This window comes from Pelecanus crispus, chromosome 11 (genome assembly GCF_030463565.1).
Source record: "Pelecanus crispus isolate bPelCri1 chromosome 11, bPelCri1.pri, whole genome shotgun sequence".
In the NCBI taxonomy this organism is placed as follows: Eukaryota; Metazoa; Chordata; class Aves; order Pelecaniformes; family Pelecanidae; genus Pelecanus; species Pelecanus crispus.
In genome coordinates, this window is record NC_134653.1 from 22144596 (window position 1) to 22157371 (window position 12776).

Sequence of the window (12776 nt, forward strand, 5' to 3'; positions counted from 1 at the left end):
TCTCGGCTGGTTGTGTAGGGCACTGACTGGGCTTGAGGCTGAGTTGGTGGGTGGCTGGTGGGATTATGCCTTCCTTTCCTTTCCCTTGCATGCCTTGGTTGTTCGTTCCCTTGGAACAGCACATCTCTCCCTGGTTTTGATGGATAGGTCTCTCCAACCACTTCATGTTTCTCAGCTGGGAGTTGGTTGTGCTCAGGAAACAAAACGTAGAGGAAATCACTGAAGCTTCAAGACCATATGGTGTGGTGTGAAGGTGGTGCAGAGCCTCCCAGGAGTCCTGAAGCCTCAGCTTCCATTGTGCACTGAGCACCAGAGGCATGAAGCAATGGTGAAGTAGCCAAGGCCAAGGCCCTATGTGATGGAGATAACCACCTGTAGGGTCTCCCCAGGCTGTGGTTCATGGTGGGATGGGGTTCTCCTTGGCAGTTTGTGTTTCTGAACTTGGGACAACAGAAGAGGGAATGTGCACTGCAGTGCCATCAGGTACTTCTGCAAGAATCTTGGAAGGAGACTGGCTGCCTTCTGTAAAGAAAACTCATGAGTCCCTGCACATATAATTGGACTTACATCCCTAGGGGATGGGGTCCTGTCCTGGGGAGAGTGGAGGACCTCATTTACATCAGGTGATCACAGCATGATCAGGTGATCAAGCATCACAGCAGAGAAGATGCAGGCTCAGAAAACGAAGACCTCTTCTAAATCACAGCAGCAGCCCTCAAACATGACAGCTCAGTAGGCAGTTCAGCTGGACACACACGTGCTTTGTAATCTTCTCGGATGGTTAATTATCCTCACTGCCTGCCACGGATGCCTGTTTTGTGGTGTGTATGTATTGCTTGTCAACATCTGTCTATTACGCCTTATTCTCACCTCATCTGCTGGATGGAAGAGCCACAGGGTATCAGAAATCCCCTCTGCTGTAGGTGCGCATCTCTGCAGTGAGCTAAGGATGCTAGAGATGGGATTTCCAATGGCATCCAAGTCTTGTTCTAGAGCTCCTGGCAATGCAGCAGCTCTCCCCTCCCACAGCCATTCCTGTGGAGTAGCACCCTGTGCTGGAGACTGGCCAGTGTTGGTCCATCTCTGGGTCTGGCTGGTGTGGACTAACTAAGCTGTAGACAAGCTCCAGTGGCTCCAGAGAAGATTCTGGGCTCCTGGTCTGCTCTGCACACTTGTGCTCACCCATGGGATAGGGAAGCCAGACCACTGCTGTTTCCAACTCACTCTCCCTTATTTCTAGTGAGCTTATTTAGGAATCAGAGCCTTTTTGAAATAGATAGTCATCTGTGATGGAGTTACCCCGTGGTTTTGTGGGACAGCTATGAGAGATGACTTCAACTTGCATGGCTCCACAGAGATGAAGTGTCCTCTGAAATGTGGCTTCTGCTCTCCTCCTCCTGTGAATCAGGCACATGTTCCCCATGCCTCCCCACCCCCCGCTGGCTGCTCTTTGCTGTTGGTCACTGAGATCTTTGGCAGTGGATTGAAGAGCAGATCTTGATTTGTTGGGTGCTTCTACTCATCAACTTACTCAACAATATCACCAGTGTTTAATATCTTACCCACACACCTTCGCTGATGTTTACATTGTTTGTCTATTCAGTTATCTATTTATGAGTCATCTCCTGGGTTCACTCTTTGAAGATTTACCCTCAGGTTGACCTCTGCAAACCTCAAAGAAGAGCCATTCTTGTTTGCCTTGTGACCTTTAGCCAAAGCTCCTCCAGCATTTTTACATCCTCTTCCCTTCTGCTTCATTTGTTTCCCATTCAGCCTTTGAGGTTGCATTGTGCCACCAGCATTGGCATCCTGGTGGTTGGTCAGCTGGACTGGGATGTGCTGCTAAACCTCCCATATACACAGGGGTTTTGTCACTGGGGCTGGTGGGACTCTGGCATTGGACACCCCAGCTTTCCCAATGCTTTAGGAGGAGCATACCTGTGGAAAGGCTTAGAGGTGGGCACTTTGCCCACTTGGAGGTGGAGATCAGGAAGGGGATGTGGAGCAGCACAACCAAGTGTCCCACAGGGAAATTCTAACCACTCACTTCTCCACTCCTTCGATACAGCGTGGCAGCGCAGGGATTGCCTGCCTGGATGTCAGCAACCACTGGGCATCCTTTGCTGATGTCTAGGTTTTTATCCACCATCAGATCCACCTTTGCTGGTGTTTTCCCACAAATGCCAGTGTGCCCAGAGCTGTCTCTGTCCCCTGGGCACCCTAGTGATGCTCACCACCCCAGCATGTGAGCATTGGTGAGACCACAGTGGGGCCAGCCTGCAGTGCTAACTCTGAGCCCTCTCCTGTCTCTTGTCCCACACCGCTAGCACAGTCCCCATGGTGCTCATGCCTTGAGATGGGTCCTGACCCTGGAGTGGGTGTTTCTCTTTGCTTTCCACTTTTCTCCAGCATGTTGCTTTTTGGGTGATGGAGCTGTGGCCACCCGGGGCTGCCCTAACCACTCTGCTCTGCCTCGCCCTAGGAGTGACGAGGTGGTGGCTGTGGCCAGCATGAACTACGACCCTATAGTGTCCAAGGTGGCTGAGGTCCTGGCTGCTGGCAGGACCATCCGAAAGCGCGATGTGGAGTAAGTAGACGCGCTGCGGGATATGGCAGTGCCAGGGCAGGGGCTGAGCACAGCCATGGGGTGTAGGGCAGGGCTGAGCACCCCAAGGCAGGACCCTGATGGGCACTGGGCAGCTCTTTCCTGCTGCTTCCCATTCTGTACCCTTCTTGCATCTTCCTTCCTGCCCTGCTCACTGTGTCCCCGCAATGCTGCCTCCCAGCTGTCTCCAGGTCTGGCATGCTGCACACAGGTGTTTTGTCTTAAATACCAGGACCCAAATCCTTGCACAGGCTTGATGGGACAGTGGTGCTCGCTGCCACTGGGCACTGGCACATCACCAAGGCAGCACTGCCTGATGCTGGGGTGCCCCTGCACACCCAGTCAGTCAAGGGGACCTGCAGAGTGGGACTGGGTATACTGCCTGTGCACAATGCTCTGCAAGAGCAAAACCCAGAGAGCTCGCGGTGCCAGGACACTGGCCCTTGGTGTCTCAGCTGCTGGTTCATTAGGGCATAGCTCATAGGACAAGTGCGTTTTTCTCCCTTCACTTTGTTTTTAAGACTTTGCACAGGGAAGAGTGTACCCCTGCATGCAGAGGGTGGATGCAGAACATGCTGTGCTGGAAGGCAAATGCCAGGGAGGTGATAACAGTCAGGAAGGAGCCTTCACAGTAGGCATCAGAGCTGAGGTGGGAATGTGGGTCCCTGTCCCTGAGGTGTTTCCACATCTGGAACAAAAGCAGACTTTTTGGAAAGCTTGGGAGAGAAGCACTCCCAGCCCTCAGGCAGCCCCGAGCCAGCTCAGACACCCTGGGCACCCCTGGGACAGGGAGCATGTCGAGGGTCCACCCAGCCACCACTGACCGGGGCAGGGTTGTGCCCATCATCGCCAGTATATTGGAAAATGGTTGCTGGCCACCCAGTTTGTGGCTGGGAGGGAGATGGCATCTCATGGGCAGCCCGGCAGCAGGGGGAGCTGCTGGCCCCCATGGTGGGGCTCAGCGAGCCTGGGGGTAGGCAGACCGCTTAAACCTGAATGTCTTTTCTCTCTCTGTCTCCTGCTGCTTTCGCACCTTTTAGGCTGTTTGTCCGTCATGGCAAGTACGTTCAGTTTGGGGTCCTGGGTGCGGTGGCTGTGAAGGGCTGGCAGGAGCAACAGCCAGCCCCCTGCTTGGGCCATGTCCCTAATCCCTCTGTGGGGACACTGGTTATGGCTGTGTGCTTGTTTTGCAGCCCCTCCCCGTGGGCCACGGATGCCAGTGTGCTGGGTGGTGGGGCTGGCAGTGGCAGGAGCCGCATGGGGGGTGGGCGGGCATAGCTGCTACATCCCCTTTGCAGGGTGCTGGTGCACAGACCTGCTGGGAACGGGCAGCTGCCTTTTGGCTGGGACCCCACTCAGCTGAGGAGATGCCTGCCATTTGGTGGCTTTCCATGAATTTTCAGCTGAATGCCAGAAGGGCTTGTTTTAAGTTAAAAGAATACTGTTTGAACTCAGTTTCACATGGAATTGAGGATCTGCACGTAAGTTTTTGGACAGTCTTAATGACATGTGAATGAGGGTGGAGGAAGGGGCGCTGCTGTCCTGCCCGGGCTGGCTGTGCCTCTGCGCAGAGCATCATGGGTACTGGGATGGGGACTGATGACCAATGTTCAGACTAGCATGGAGGTCAGTGCCCAGGCACACCGAGCACATTTACTTGTGCACGCTGGGAAACATCTCACAGCACTGCTGGTTTTTTCTTTTTAGAACTGGTGATATGTCCTGGCTAACTGGGAAAGGCTCCTAACGCCACTGGTTGCTGCCCCCTCCTGATGCTGCACCACCGTGGGGAGACGGGGTGGCAGATCCACGGACAAACAAGAACACTGCAGCTGAGTCACTTCCCTTTGAGACTTGGATAAACCTGATGCCTGCCACTGCGCACTTACCTTCCCAGCAGACTGCCAACAGTTCCTCTGCCCTGATGCCTAGTGGGCTGGCGCTCTGGGGTTGCAATTCTCGTGGGACGCTGGAAAAGCAGCCCCCAGAGAGAGCGGGTTTTGGCACTGGCAGTGGGCATGAGCGCTACACAGCTGCAGATGCTGCCAACAGGCTGGGGGGTCCCCAGGCGGGTCTGCCCCAAGCACGTCCCTCACCCCCATAAAAAGTGTGAGTGCCTTTTGTTGCTCCCTGTGCTTTCAAGTACATTGCCCCTTCCCAAATCCTCTTCACTCCTGGCAGAGCTCTGATGCACATCTGTGGTGGTTTAGCCCCAGCCAGCAACTAAGCACCACGCAGCCGCTCGCTCACTCCCCCTACTGCGATGGGATGGGGGAGAGAATTGGAGGAGTAAGAGTGAGAAACACTCCTGGGTTGAGATAAGAACAGTTTAACAATTGAAATAAAGTAAAATAGTAATGCTAATAATAACAATATAATAATGATAATAATAATAATAATATACAAAGCAAGTGATGCACAATGCAATTGCTCACCACCCGCCGACTGATTCCCAGAGAGCTCCCGAGCAGCAATCGCTGCCCTCCGGCCAACCCCCCCCAGTTTATATACTGAGTATGACATCATATGGTATGGAATAGCCCTTTGGTCAGTTTGGATCAACTATTCTGGCTGTGTCCCCTCCCAGTTTCTTGTGTACCTGGCAGAGCATGGGAAGCTGAAAAGTCCTTGACTAGCATAAGCAGTACTTAGCAACAACTAAAAACATCAGTGTGTTATCAACATTCTTCTCCTACTAAATCCAAAACACAGCACTATGCCTGCTACTAGGAAGAAAATTAACTCTATCCCAGCCGAAACCAGGACAACATCCCTGTGGAGCCTGACATCTGCTCCCTCTCCGCATGGCTGCAGCACTTGCCATGGCTCTCCCCATGCCTGCCCACCCTGGGGACAACCTGGGAGGGGTGAGGGAGATGGGGTCACGATGGGTGGTCTCTGTACAGCCTGTGTTTGTGTTTCGCATTCTCACTTCTCCAGGCTGGTCACCCCATCCAGCTCCCCCAGCAGAGGTAGGTCCCTGCCCAAGCCGAGGGCTCTGGAGCTCATTGGTCCTCGTCCCAGCACCCGCAGCATCTCCCTGTCCTGGAGCAGACAAGGGGCTAGAGCACTGCTCCCTGTCTCTCAGAGCTCGGTTTGGACTTGGGCACTGGCAGCTTTCAGTCAGTCCCTGGGGTGCAGAGTGGGGGCTCCCTGGAGAGGTGTGACAGCCAGACTGCAGGCCCCAGGCTTGGTGGCTGTCCTTTCAGCCAGCCTTGTGATGTCTCTCTCCTTAACGATTATCGCAGGATTAGTGCTGCTGCTGCTGAGATGTTACTCAAGAAGAAGTAGCCAGAGGAGTATTTCTGGCTGTCCTCCAGCCTTCGTCACTCATTCCTCCTGCTGCCTAGTGACAAGACTGCATTTCTTACCTTGGCTTTCCATGTCGGTGCTCTGCTGTCACGTTTTGTGCCCCTTGCTGGAAGAAGAGCCTTATCTCCAGTTCAGGAGTGGACCTGGTGAGCCCACAGCCCTGTGTCCATCAGCCCAACAGAGCCAGGGGGTGAGAACCCCCCTTGGAGAGCCTCCAGTGCTCTGTCCTGGGGGAGGTTTCTTCCCCAGCAGTCAGTGTTATACCCTGAGCCCAAAGCAAGAGGATTTATATTTTTAATTTGATTCAACCCATATGAATAAAGCAGTACTATTCTTGGGATCTGGATCATCTCTGATACCTTCCAAGGCCTTGGGTCACCTCTGCAGGTCAGCTGGGTGGTGCAAGCATGTCTTATGTGGAGGCTTCCCACTTGTGTCCAGCTCACCTGTATTTATTTCCAGGCTTTCTGATCTTTGCTGGATAGAAACGTCACCAGTCATCTGTCATGTCTCAGGTTGGTCTCTTCTGGTTTTACTGCAACGTTTTCCTCAGGTGGCATAACCAGAGGGGACGGTAGGCAGGGACATGCATGTTCAGGCATGCAGCAATGAAGGGTCCTCGTCTTGAACTGTTACTTGTCTGCTGGATCCACAAAGGGTGTGAACTTGCAAGTCTCATCTTAGGTCCCAAAAGGCAAATGTTGCTCTCCCCATCCCCAGTGCAGTGCAGGTGAGGGCTTTCTCTGAGGGCAGAGGTGGCTGGGGCTGCTCAGCTCCTGGTGTCCCAGGCTCTTGCAGAGGGGCTGAGGCTGGGCACGCTGCCCAGGTGGAGGCAGCTGCCCAGCCTGCTGCCCTGGCTCTGTACACTTGCCAGGGAGATGTGGCTTTGCATCTTGTGTCTTGCTGGTGGGATGGTTGGACTCTGCTTTGGCAGCCAGGGGACCTGGCAGGGGGTGCCTGGGGATGCCAGGGCACCACACGGTGGCACCCCCCGGAGCTCTGTGGTTTTCCCCCTGGGCTCTTTGGCACATCTTCCACGCTGGGTGAGACTGGCAGCTCCCATGCCCCACATGTTCCCCCAGCACAGCTTGGCTGAGCATTTCCAAGGCCTCCATCTTCCTGCTCACCCTAAGGCTTACCATTCTCTGGAGTCCTCCTGGGCAGATCAGCAGGACATTTTGTTTTTCAGGAAGATGCCCTTTGACTCCTTTGCCACTGCTGGGGCCTCATCCAGTGCTGGGCATGAGCCATGCACAGCAGGCATCACCCCCATATTCACAGGGCTGAAGGACCTTCTGCTCCAGCTTAATGGCTGCAGTGTGGGGAACAAGTCCCATTCCCCATTTTTACAGAGGAGCTGTTTCAGCCAGGGCTGGGAACATCACCCCATGGCATGAGAAACCCCAGTCACCACCATGGCTTTCCTTAGGACATGTGCCGGGTCATGGGCAGGGCTGCTGGCATAGCTGGACATCCTGACACTGACCTGCAGGCATTGCTCCTCCACACTGGTGTGGGATGGTGTTGGACCTGGGACCCCTTGTCCAGTGCCTCCACAAATGCTTACCAGTGGTGAGCATGTCCTGGAGCTGGGCAAGGCTGGGTTGTCTCCTCTGCCACCTCTCCAGGCACATCTTGTGACCCTCCATGCCAGGACAGAAAGTTTCCAGCTTTTCTTAAGAAACTGCCTGTTCCCATCAGGAATGAGCACCATTAGCTAAACCAAGCTGGGGCACATGCAGCTTGTTAGTGATTGCTGGCTGCATTGCCCCATCACATTTGGCTACACCAGATTGCCCAGGTATCTTCTAGGTTGCTCACCTGGGTTGCCCATGCAGACGTGATGCCCCCAGACCCTGAGCTCTCTACCACCTCCTGCTCCTCACATGCTGGGCTTTGCCTATCATGCTGCCTGCATCTTGCCCCGTGTGCTGGCAGAACCCAGGGAGCCATGTGTTAGTCACAGCACACTTTCCCTTCCCGCACACACGAGAACCCCTCTTGGCATCTCATTGCAGCATTGCATGAGGTGACAGGTTTATTTTTAGTTCCCTTGTGCCCTAACCCTTTGTTTAAAAAATCACTGCTCCTCACAGGGTGGTTTCCCAGACCATCCATTTCCTTCGTCCATCCATCTCTGCACTTAGAATCACAGAACCATAGAATCTTTTAGGTTGGAAAAGACCTTTAAGATCATCCAGTCCAACCATTAACCTACACTACCAAGTCCACACTAAACCAATCAAGGGTAGACTAGACTAAACCATGTCCCAAAGTGCCACATCTACCCGTTTTTTGAACACTTCCACTGATGGTGACTCCACCACCTCTCTGGGCAGCCTGTTCCAATGCTTGACCACCCTTTCCGTAAAGAAATTTTTCCTAATTTCCAACCTAAACCTCCCCTGGCGCAGCTTGAGCCTATTTCCTCTCATCCTATCGCTAACTACATGGGAGAAGAGACCAACACCCACCTCACTACAACCTCCTTTCAGGTAATTGTAGAAAGTGATAAGGTCTCCCCTCAGCCTCCTCTTCTCTAAGCTAAACAACCCCAGTTCCCTCAGCCACTCCTCATAAGGCCTGTTCTCTAGACCCTTCACCAGCCTTGTTGCCCTTCTCTGGACATGCTCCAGCACCTCAATGTCCTTCTTGTAGTGAGGGGCCCAAAACTGGACACAGTATTCCAGGTGTGGCCTCACCAGCGCCAAGTACAGGGGGACAATCACTTCCCTGCTCCTGCTGGCCACACTCTTCCTGATACAGGCCAGGATACTGTTGGCCTTCTTGGCCACCTGGGCACACTGCTGGCTCATGTTCAGACGGCTGTCTACCAACACCCCCAGGTCCTTTTCGGCCAGGCAGCTTTCCAGCCACTCTTCCCCAAGCCTGTAGCGTTGCATGGGGTTGTTGTGACCGAAGTGCAGGACCGGGCATTTGGCCTTGTTAGACCTCATACAGTTGGCCTCGGCCCATTGATCCAGCCTGTCCAGGTGCCTCTGCAGGGCCATCCTACCCTCCAGCAGATCGACACTCCCACCCAGTTTGGTGTCATCTGCAAACTTACTGAGGGTGCACTCAATCCCCTCATTCAGATCATCGATAAAGATATTAAACAAGGCTGGCCCCAAAACAGAGCCCTGGGGAACACCGCTTGTGACCAGCTGCCAACTGGACTTAACTCCATTTACCACTACTCTCAGGGCTCGGCCACCCAACCAGTTTTTTACCCAGCAAAGACTACACCCGTCCAAGCCATGAGCTGCCAGCTTCCCAAGGAGAATATTATGGGAGACGGTGTCATAAGCTTTGCTAAAGTCCAGGTAAATGACATCCACAGCCTTTCCATCATCTACCAGGTGGGTCACCAGGTCATAAAGGAGATCAGGTTGGTCAAGCAGGACCTGCCTTTCATGAACCCATGCTGGCTGGGCCTGATCCCCTGGTTGACCTGCACTTGCCTGTTGAAAGCCTTGCTTTTGCATGTTGCTTGGGTGAATGCTGCCTCTTCATGTGCTGGCATTTACTCCTCACTTTGCTCCTTTTTCCATCCATCATGGAGGCTGTGGCAATGCAAATAGCTTCACCTTCTTCCTTTCGCGCAGTGGCATGCTTGGTTCCCTGTCCCACAGGCTGGCTGCCCTTGTCTCAGCTACAGCTGGTCCGAGCTGAATGGTGCTGGCCAGCCATCTCCAGGCAAGTCTTCCCAGTGTCACTTCTGAGGTTAGTGTTAAAGGCTGTGGTTAAACATCCTCCCTGATGCAGTGGAGACTGTCTTCTCACCAGTGGCATCTTCAGATGTCTTGTCCAGGCATGGCCAAATAGACCAGAAGGACCTCATGGGCCTTTCTGCTCATCCGTTGTCTTCTCTTAGCTCAATGTCCTTATCTAATAACAGGCCAATGCCTGGTGTAGTTTTTCTATGCTTCGTTAAATTTTCTGTGAAAACCACTTTGCATAGGCTTATTTTTTGTTTACCAATAATGTAAGGACAGGGGAGCATCTGCCCTGACCTGGGCTGTGGGGCCGTACTGTGGTGTCACAGCTGCTCAGAAGAGCTGGAGAAAGGATATGCACCCTCAGCTGTGCTCCTACGAGCATGGGCATGAGCTCCTGGGCCTGGACCTGCCTTGAAAGACTGGGTCCTTGTGTGTGGAAGCCCTTGATGGACTTCAGCCAGTCATGCATTGGTCTAACCATGCTTTCAGCCCCAAGTGGGTTTTTTTGGCAGCATATGGCAATAAGCTTTGTAGCTTCATTTTGGTTTTATCAATCAGAAGAAATCTCTTTTTATTTGGTTTCTTGTGTCCCTTGCCAGTGCCTGGTCTGCATTTATAATACTCTGAGTATTTGCAGCAGTTGCTCTGATGCACCTTCTGGGATGGATGATGATCTGAAGATCATGAGATGAGACCATGCTTGTTGGATAGGACAAACTGTGAAGGCCCCAAAGTACTATCCCCTTTCCCTGCCATTCACCTCTGGCTCAACCACCCTCTTGCACACACCATCCCTCACTGCCCTTCCAAGGACCCCCAAGCCTGGGTGGGGCTTGGGGATGCTGAGCAGTGTGGACACCCATGGGGGCAGCCAGTTAAGCGGGGAAGCTCATAGTCATGGGTAAAGTGCTCCATGAGTCTGGAGGCTTTGAAGAAGTGCTGCTGGCAAAGAGCACCATCCCCTCCCTAGGCATCCTCAATTGTCAGGGAGTTTTGAGCAATAATTACATTGATACAATCCAGCAGGGAGAGTGTGCAGCAGAGCGCTGCCCACAAGGTGCCCGGGCTGGGGACACTGCCGCGTCCCCGTCACAGTGATGGGTACCACCTGCTGCTCATCCCCACAAGCTGCTGCAGAGGGTAGGCACTCTGTATCCATGTGGCTTCTGCATGGGCTTGCTGTCCCAGGAGGAAATTTTCCTTCCCTACATTCTCCTCCCAGCTCAGCAGCCCTGGCCCCAGGGAGCCAATGGCCAGGTGGCCCCGCGTATTAGCCTGAGCTGTCATCCTGTTAATTACCTTCGGGCTAATCCTGGCTGAGCTGGGCCAGGGCAAGTGGTGCTCAGCTGCCAGCCATGGCTGCACATACCCCTCTGCCCCCCAGCCTCCGCTGGGGTTTGGCGGCATTCAGCAGCTCCCTCTTCATCAACAGCAAGACGCAGGACAGCGGTGCTGCCCACACCTACCACCCAGGTACGGGCAGCAGGGCTTGGCAGCAGAGGGGTTTGGGGGGATTTTGCTGTTGCTTCATCACCATGAGCCTGCTCAGCACATCACCAAAGCACCCGGGTACCTCTGAGCCGGGAGCACCCAAAGGGTCACTGCACCCACCCACTGATGAGGGGAAGCAAAAATAAGTGCATTTGCTGCAAACGGACATTCTTGCTACCCAGACGTCCCCCAGGCATGGCAGGGACCATTGCTCTCCCCTCTGTGAGCTGCAAGGCAGGGGCTCCCTCTGGGCACCGAGTCCCTGGGAGTGCTGGGCAGCCCTGCCCACCCCTGCCTGTCCTACCTAGCCCACGAGGTGCTGGCCAGCCTGCCCCTCCAGATGATGCTCTACTTCAACATCTACTACTTCCCGGTCTGGTGCCTGGCTGAGGGGATGATGCTGCAGCTGAAGGTACCGTCCTGTGGGGCACGGGGGGTGGGGGGTGAGGGGTGACCCTGCTCCTGCCCAACCTCCCTGGGCATGCAGGGGCCACACTGAGCCGGGGAGAGGGGAGCCTCTTCAAAATTACTAGGTCCACACACATGAGGAAAACATCCTGCCCCCCACAAGACAAGATGGCTCACTTCCAGCTCCCAGAAATGGAAATCGTGAGAACAACCACTGAACTTTCCAGGCACAGAAGGTTAAACTGGGAGGGCAGAGTGGGCAGGGCTGGGCACCAGCATGGGTGGAAGCTAGCAGAGCATGGGGAGCTGGGCATGGGGAGGAGGGCACAGGGAGCTGGGCACGGAGCACAGGGGATGGGAAACTGGGTATGGAGAGCTGGGCATGAGGCCCAGGGCACAGGGCTGGCTGGGACAAGGCTGTGCCCCCATTACAGTACCACCTGCTGCCTCAGCACTACCAGTTCCTGCTGGTCACTGCTTTCCTCATCCTCTCACTGGCTGAAGGCTCCCGCCTCTACCTGGGCTATGTAGGGAACCTGCAGGAGAAGGTAAGTGCTGTCTCTCTACCCTGGCTGCAAGTCCCCTGTGCTCGGTGAGGGATGGCCCTGCTGGAGGAGCTGTGGCTATGCTGGAGTGTTGTCAGTCCTATGCCCAGGACCTGAGTGCCCGTTCCTCCTTGGAGTCCTGCCTGGAGCTGTACTGGGAGGGGACAGAGGGTGCAGGCAGGACCTGGAGGCAGAGGACAAAGGGGACCCACTCGCTTCCCTGCTGTATCCCTCCCTCTGCTGCGGCTGTGATAATCCAGCACTGGGCTTGACAACATCCGACCACATCCAGGCACAGCTCCACATGGCAGGGACATCCCTGGTACCTGGGTGTCAAGGTCAGCAGAGTGGCCAATGCAGGGAGCTCCTGGGGCAAAGAGGGCCCCCACCACCACCACCAATGGCCTCTGCACTCCATCTCTGCTCCCACAGGTGCCTGAGCTGTCTGGGTTCCTCCTCCTCTCCCTCCTGATCCAGCTCCCCCTCCTGCTCTTCCTGCTGACAGACAGCCACATCATCCGCCTGCCACTGGAGATGGCTGTGCACAGCATTTTCCTGGCCTTCCTCGTCACTGAGATCGTGGCTTCCTTCCTTGCACTGAAGACCATGACCAAGCAGCTGGCAGCACAGTTCTACCTGCAACAGTTCAAAGAGGGCAGCAGGGGACGGCTGGGGCAGGGGGGCACAGGCAGCTGA

At 54.6% G+C, this 12776-nt stretch overlaps 2 protein-coding genes across 4 annotated transcripts in view; both read left to right on the forward strand.

Annotated features, from left to right (window-relative positions):
* AIFM3 (AIF family member 3) overlaps positions 1-4352 on the forward strand; it is a 38387-nt gene extending 34035 nt beyond the window's left edge. For 2 of the 3 annotated variants that reach the window (XM_075718790.1, XM_075718791.1), the window contains exons 18-19: positions 2483-2587; positions 4313-4352. In XM_075718790.1, coding sequence (XP_075574905.1) covers positions 2483-2587; positions 4313-4352 — 145 coding nt within the window. Of the gene's footprint in view, positions 1-2482; positions 2588-3645; positions 3667-4312 lie in introns of all 3 variants that reach the window. The other variant, XM_075718789.1, reaches the window with a different exon arrangement.
* Positions 4353-10991: 6639 nt separating this feature from the next.
* On the forward strand, positions 10992-12776 carry LOC104029258 (transmembrane protein 17B). Its single transcript, XM_075718930.1, has 4 exons — positions 10992-11109; positions 11436-11539; positions 11970-12083; positions 12513-12776. The coding sequence occupies exons 1-4, from the start codon at positions 10992-10994 to the stop codon at positions 12774-12776; spliced, it is 600 nt and encodes a 199-aa protein (XP_075575045.1).

Bases quoted from the DNA above. Each gene is read 5' to 3' on its own strand.
- LOC104029258 (XM_075718930.1), top strand. From the start codon at position 10,992: ATGGCTGCACATACCCCTCTGCCCCCCAGCCTCCGCTGGGGTTTGGCG. The intron at 11,110-11,435 runs GTACGGGCAGCA...TGTCCTACCTAG, and splicing joins TGCCCACACCTACCACCCAG to CCCACGAGGTGCTGGCCAGC. The intron at 12,084-12,512 runs GTAAGTGCTGTC...CTGCTCCCACAG, and splicing joins TAGGGAACCTGCAGGAGAAG to GTGCCTGAGCTGTCTGGGTT.